This window comes from Sycon ciliatum, chromosome 3 (assembly GCF_964019385.1).
Source record: "Sycon ciliatum chromosome 3, ocSycCili1.1, whole genome shotgun sequence".
Classification (NCBI taxonomy): Eukaryota; Metazoa; Porifera; class Calcarea; order Leucosolenida; family Sycettidae; genus Sycon; species Sycon ciliatum.
In genome coordinates, this window is record NC_088645.1 from 23,507,604 (window position 1) to 23,514,968 (window position 7,365).

Consider the following 7,365-nt stretch of genomic DNA (forward strand, 5'->3'; position numbering starts at 1 on the left):
TTGTCAGTAAGATGCAAGAGAACCGAGACAGCTTGTCAGACTCTCCGAGCTAAGATTGGTCGCGCGGAAGAGAGAGTTTCCGCTGATGAACGCCATGTAGCCAAACTCCACGCACGGTTAGCTGAGTACGATGAGAGACCCCTGCATGTGCTGAGCAGAGATGCGGCAGTGATGCGCTCTGACCTATCTCAACTCTGGTCCACTCCAGGTGAGACAAACGTCCAGGCTCACCATGAACTGGAGGACGTGTATCGACTGTACGACCTTTGCAAAAGCCTAGGTCTAGATTTTGATCTGAGTTATCAGGGTCGCCATGAATGGAGCAAGCATGTGGATCGACTAGATTCGCTGGTCAAGACGTCGAGACAGCAGCTAGAGATCTGGAATTCGGAAATGGTCCAAATTCTGGAGGTCCTCACTGAAATGTCGACATCTGTGGTACGTTCTTATCTTTTTAATAATATTGTAATGAACAGTAGGCTCAAGTAATATAATATAAGTTGAAATTATAGCCGTGCAACGAGAGAATCAGGAGTCGCAGTAGGACTTTGTGATTCAATGGCAGCAGTATTAACTTCGCGAAATACGATCCACGGAAGATATGGCATAACATAACTCATTGCCGTGATGATGTGCTTTCCTTTGATGACTTTCTTCTGGGCATTAACGTTAGCCCAGGTTGTTGAAACTTTTACAATTATTCCTAAAAAGAGTCGACGAGGAGACGAAAGAAAAAAATTGCAATGAAAAAGATAAAGTGTGCAGCCATTCTATGTTATCTACTAATAGTAATACAAACTACTGTATGGACCTTAAGTTAGAAGATTGGAGTTGAGCATCGCACCCTGAAAGTTGAGCCAAATTCACCGTTGGCAATACCAGTATCGCCCAGCTGGTATGGTTGCATGAGCTGTGCTGTATGTGAGAATAAAGCTTTCCCCCTCAAAGAGTTGGTTAAATGTGGTACATGTACATGTATGAGCATTCTTCTGTCATTGGTCAGTTTTAGCACTGCATGTAAAAAGGATAGCCATGGTCTTCTATTTATCTAAATGTACAATAAATTCTGTTGTTCTCAATGTTTTTAAAGCTACGGCTTTCCCGCCAACTTGACTCAATGTTTCACCCACTGACTACCACCATCCAGAATTCGTGTAAAGCCCATGCATTGAATCTTGGACCCGGCAAGGGTCAAGTCAAGTTGGCGGGGAAAGCTCCGGCTGGAACGTTGCGATCAGCCGCCGTTCTTCTCAACACCACGGTCGCGGCCAATGACCCTGGTTTGCCGTGGTGAATGTGCACTTGGTGAAAAGGCTGTAAAAACAGTCATGCAGGTGCTGTGAGATCTTCACACTCTATCTCCAAAGATAGCTGTGCGGCGTGTGGTAGATGACCTCGTGCTGCAGGTTGAAAATGGAGTTCTTTTTAAATGTCCATAGTGTATGACTATGTACATAGATGAGAACAAGCAGCAATGCTGCAAGGAATGCCGTGAGGTGCTCTCGAATATAAGCAAGATAAGACCCGACAATAGCCTGATCCTTAGGTCAACACCAAGTTTAAAATTCAATTTCTCTCCGCAGTGCCCCTGCCCAGCCTGCTAAAGCATTGGTGCAACGAAGCACAGTGGGTATTTCTACTATGTCCACGTGTATAATGTATTCAGGACCTGGCCATGATTATGCGTACACGTTCCCTCTTTTCTGGGTGTGTCCGTGCATGAGTGTGTTTGGAAATAATTGTGTGTGTGTGTGTGTGTGTGTGTGTGTGTGTGTGTGTGTGTGTGTGTGTGTGTGTGTGTGTGTGTGTGTGTGTGTGTGTGTGTGTGTGTGTGTGTGTGTGTGTGTGTGTGTGTGTGTGTGTGTGTGTGTAAGTGAGTGTGTGTGTGTGTGTGTGTGTGTGTGTGTGTGTGTGTGTGTGTGTCTGTTCGTGTGTATGTGTGTGTGTGTGTGTGTGTGTGTGTGTGTGCGCGCGTGTATGCGGATGCATGTTTTTGCGTTGATGTCTGTGTGCGTCTTTTTGTCTATACATGTGCAATATTGTGGTTTCCCGGGAAATCATAATGCTATATAAAGGCTGAAAGTGCCAGTCGATCACAACCAAAACCAACAGGACCTTCAACAGCATCACCAGCAGCAGCAACAGAAGCACCAGCAGCACCAGCAACTGCAGCAGCATCAACAACAGCAGTAGCTGCAGAAACAGCAGCAGCAACACTAGCACCAGCAACAGCAGCAGCAGCAACAGCGCGAGCAACGGCAGCATCTGCAGCCCCACCAACAGCACCAGCAGCACCAGTAGCAGCAGTAGTACCAGGAACCGTAACTGCACCAGCAAAGGAAAGATTGGCAGCACTACTAAGATCAATGGATGGAGATACATCGCAAACAACACCAGCAGCAGCAAGCGATTGGTGTGTGTATCTGTGAGTGTGTGACGTGTGTGTGTGTGTTTAGGTGTGTGTGTGTGTGCGTGTGTGTGCGTGTGTGTGTGTGAGTGTGTGTGTGTGTGTTTGTGTGTGTATGCGTGTGTGTGTGTGTGTGTGTGTGTGTATGTGTGTGTGTGTGTGTGTGTGTGTGTGTGTGTGTGTGTGTGCCCCGTCAACGCGGGCATGGAGCTGATGCGAGCGCATGGCCCGATGTACGCTGACTAGTTGGCGGAGGCTAGCCCGCTATATGCACTGCTTCAGTAACGGAACTGCCACCGCAACACCGGCATCGCACCAGCTGTGGAATATTGGAATGTATGGGACGGCATAGTTTATTGTGCCAATGTGCCTAGCGAGTACTGCTTTTCTCTTTGAACATTTTGAAATCCCACACATACATGTGATTGATTACGTTGTTATCAATTTTTCGTTTCCTTCGTTTTGTTTTCAAATTCCTCCCATGGCCACCAGTACCTGGGTAAGCTGACAAGTGCACTTGCCTCAGTTACCTACACTGATCTCAGTCCTCTAAAAATAATAGAAAAGCTGACAGGATCGCTTTTCTAAATAATCAATGCTGTATGGTTATTGACGTTGTGCTCGAAATTCCTTTCAGCTGCTAGGAGAATTTGCCTGCATTTGTAAATATTGCACTCGTGGCCTGGCACGAGGGAAACACGGATGCAGCGAATGGAATTTTCTGTCTTTGAGCACTTTGGTGGTGTATCTGATCTACTCACCTCCCATCGCTTAGGAACTGCATCTGCACCTTGATTCTGGAGACCTCGAGGGTGGTGGCGTTCCTGCGGATTGGGGGGGGGGGGGGGGAGGGCGGGGGGGGGGGGGGGGGGTGGTGGCGCTCCAGGCGAGTCTAACGCGAACCGTGAATTTTATTGTTGTTTGTTGACCGTAGACCCACACTGGGTACACTGGGTACACTGGCCCAGCGGTCATTAATGTTCTGAAATACCATGCAACTGAATGTGAAGCTGGGGCAGCATGTTGACTGGTTGAAGTCGCCCCTCCAATCACCTCCCAACTCCCTCGGCTTTCCTGCCATCAATGACTGTTTTCAAGGTTGACATGCGAAGTCCTTGCAGACGCATTGACGGGGAAGCGTGAACCAAGGAGACCATCGCAGTACCGGGTACATTTAACCGTATGCATGACACCGGTAGAAAGCATTGTTGAAAAGAGCGTGTGGAAATCACACTCAAAGCGTGGTCTCAAATCTTCATGAATAATTATGTACATGTAGCTTCTATTCCCAGAAGCATAAATGTGGGAATAATGCTCCCCCGAAACCGGATCGTCATACATAATTATACATGTGGGACACCTGAGTCGGTGGTGTTGAATGGGATTATCCGAACAACAGCATTGGTGAACTGTCGACGAAATGTCGTGTGACCAGTCAGCTGATACTGTAGGTCTGGCACTGTATGTAACATCATGTTACTAAGGGGCCGTCCGTAAATATCGATGTTTTTTTAGAGACGATATTGGTGCGTCTGGGGGGGAGGGGGTTTGAGCCATGTGCGTCTTTTCGAGCATCAGAAAAATATCGATGTAAATATCTGAAGTTTCGCCGATCCCTGCACGCGGACGTCTAAATGGCTATACAAGAAATGTGAAACCAGCTTCCGTTCGCGGAGCTAAAACTCGCGACACAGGAACAAAATCAAAAATTGGAAGCTGTACGCCCCTGGCGAATTTCAAGAGCAAAAGAATGAGCTATTGATTGTGGAAATCGGCCGAACGATGCCTGCAGGAGACCTTTTTCAAGACGTAGAGGCAGTGCGAACAAACACGGACGAACTCCACAAGAGTTTCCAGTCTTCACTGTCTGAACAAGGATTTGAAAAAATTCAAGCCCGAGCGTAGCCGCTTTGGCTACACCAGTAGTACACGATGTCTGTGAGCACTGCAGCGCCAACCCGGTTCGCTCCCCCCATCCCAGGCCAGGCGATGCAGCTATTGCGTGAGTGCGGCGGGATTTTCACGCCTACACCGGACCCTCAACATCCATTCCTGGGCACTTCATGAGCATCCAAAAATATTGATTCCATGATCTAGATGTACATGTGCGTCTTCTGGGGGGAGGGAGGGGGGTCAAGGGAGAGAAGCACCAATATCGTCTCTAAAAAAACATCGATATTTACGGACGGCCCCTAAGTATTGTACAGTGAAACCTGTCAAGGCGACCACTCTGATAAGGCGACCACTCTGATAAGGCGACCACTCTGATAAGGCGACCACTCTGATAAGGCGACCACCTGCCCTAGAAGACCGCTGAAACCAGCACCAAGGAATGCAATTTCCAGTCAAATGACCCTGGAGGAGGAGACCACGGCACCTGGTAACAGAGACCAGGTTTTGAGGGTCCCTTGAGCGGTCGTCTATAGACAGGTTTCACTGTACATGACAGATGGCATGCAGCTGTGAGTTCGCTCACCCCCGGCCTGGCCTGGACTTTGTGCGAATGCTGCGGTGATGACATTTCCTAAGAAGGTCAAGGGGCGGATCAGGGCCTGATCGGGGCCTGAGGGGTGCAGAAATGAAAATATCACGACAAATTTCTTTACAAATCGTACGTGGCTGGTGTGCTGCATAAACGTGCCAAATCAGTCCTGTTGCAGTGTTGGCGGCCACTCATTGCAGTTATCATTCACCACAAAAGTTCGTGATCAGTCAAGGCGCTACATTGGTACATTGTACTGGCATAGTAGATGAGGAGGCGGACATGCACTGGAGGCTGGATGGAGAAACCCTTGGGGATATAAATGATCGACAAAATGGGCAGATTCTGCTCGAAACACAGTGAAGTTAGTTAGCAGAACCACCTTGTTATGGCAGGCACTTCCTTGAATTCCGCTCCATTCTTTTACCCACATGCAGTGAAACCTTTCAAGGCGACCACTCTGATAAGGCGACCACCTGCCTTAGAAGACCGCTGAAACCAGCATCTATGAATGCAATTTCCAGTCAAATGACCCAACCTGGGTAAGGAGACCACCTGGTAACAGAGACCAGGTTTTGAGGGTCCCTTGAGCGGTCGTCTTAGTCAGGTTTCACTGTACGTGTACCAAACGTGCATGAAACATATTACCGGTAGTAGTAGTAGTACCAGAAAAGTACCAAATGTTCTGCCAATTTTTCTGCCTGCAGTATCCAGGTATCCGCCAAGGGCTAGGCTGGAAAAGGTGTAACCATGGTAATGGTGTATACCGATACCGTGGTATACTGCACTTTTTTATTTTTTTACTAGGGCCACAGCTTCCAATCATGACATGAAAAGCAGCGGTGGAGCATCGCAGGCATGAATCGTGGACGTGGTGACGGGGTCTGATGTGCTCCACCGACCTAGGCCAGGCTCTCCGCTTCTTCATCAACATCCTAACAGACACCTGGAATCTGTCCGCGCAGACAACAGAGCCCCTCCTTATCCCACGTACATGTACATTGTAGATTGTAGCCCGTACAACGACCTAGTCCTAGACTTTAGAACTGACATGCATGGATGGATGGATACGTCCTCATGGGTACGCAACCAAGTCTTTGTGAGTTTGTCCGACAGCGCTGCAGGGCCTAGGGGAAAAAAGGCGGTCTCAACGAGTGCTAGCCCTTGGCGGATTATGCCCGATAAATTGTCGAATTATGCTTTCCAAAGATTGTGAGTGATCTCCTTGGCTTGGGTGCATACGGGAAACACGTTCCAGTCACTCATACTCGGTCAGTACCGCTGCTCATCCAGCCCTTGCCGCTATCGCGGCGCGGGCTGGATTCCGCGGTACTGCCCTCATACTCGTGCAGGAACCTGTAGCTGTACATCTCTCGACTAGCGAATTTATCATTGACACTAATAAGTAATAGTGAGGTTTTGCATTCCGAAATTCGGCAAAAAGATTCGGCACGCGGGAGCGAGGTCGAAAATGCACACGAAGATTCGGAGTGTTTGTTCGGAAAAAGCTCACTTTGCCGAAAATATTTTTCGGTTGCATTCTCTTGTAGAAGAGCACTCGCGCGTGATTTATTCAAAGAGGTTTCTTATCTCGGCATCGCTTGGCAGGCGTCTTTGGCGACATAGCATCGTCAGCTACCTCTGATTGCTCCTCTCCACTGCCTGTCGACTCTCTTTCGCCTAGAGTGTCCTCACCGTCATCTGTGTGGCTGAAAAGACTATGGCGACACGCATAAAATTTGACTTGGCCATGGAGTTGGTTTTCTGAGGCGACTGAGGAGGCAGGTTTGGCCCTCGACTCTTTGGGCGATCAAAGTTCGTTGGAATCAACAAGAAAAGGAGCACGGGACAGGACGTTGCTGATGCTGGGGCTCACGAAATGAAAACACATCATTTTCGACTTGCAAAACAAACGTTGGTGCGAAAATTCGACATTTTGATGTTCGACAAATGACCGAATAACGCTGTACCGAAATTCGGAATGCAAAAACTCACTCCTGACTTGGCTTTGTTTGCACGTAGCTCGTTTGTCAGCACACACCTACGTACTACTAGTAGTAGACCTACCTCCAACTCACGTAACATCGTTACTCTACCAGTCTACGTCAGCGGCTGTATCTAGCTAGCTAGGTGGACCGTCCGTGTAGACGTGTCCAGCCTCCTGCTGAGTTCTGGTACGAGTCGCAGCGAGATGCACTGGATCAGTGGAGGCCGCATCTTTACTAGACATTAGACTGATTAGTCATTAGGCTCACGAGTGCAGGGAGTGTTTCCTGATGGGAGTTCGCATCAATTTTTATTTTGTCACTCTTTCGTTCCGGTGGCCAACACGTTAACAATCAAGAACCACGCTGGCTGAGATGTTGAGAGTTTTGATATTGTTCTGAGTGAGTGGGACCAAGCAACCGCCGTGTGGGTGAGCCTGAACCTTCACGAAAATTTCAGTCACCCTGTAGATCTACTAGGCTTTAGTGCC

The 7,365-nt window shown here is 48.4% G+C and overlaps 2 protein-coding genes across 3 annotated transcripts in view; both read left to right on the forward strand.

The window, feature by feature from the left end:
* Positions 1-3,138, forward strand: part of LOC135811806 (uncharacterized) — a 16,163-nt gene extending 13,025 nt beyond the window's left edge. The window contains exons 4-5 of the mRNA XM_065325051.1: positions 1-438; positions 2,076-3,138. The exon at positions 1-438 is cut by the window's left edge and continues 96 nt beyond it. Of these exons, the coding sequence (XP_065181123.1) occupies positions 1-438; positions 2,076-2,429 (792 nt within the window). The 3' untranslated portion in view covers positions 2,430-3,138. The remainder of the gene's footprint in view (positions 439-2,075) is intronic.
* Positions 3,139-7,201: 4,063 nt separating this feature from the next.
* Positions 7,202-7,365, forward strand: part of LOC135811810 (transmembrane channel-like protein 7) — an 80,541-nt gene continuing 80,377 nt past the window's right edge. The window contains exon 1 of one of the 2 annotated variants that reach the window (XM_065325054.1): positions 7,202-7,365. The gene's annotated coding sequence lies outside the window, so the exon portion shown is untranslated. The other variant, XM_065325056.1, reaches the window with a different exon arrangement.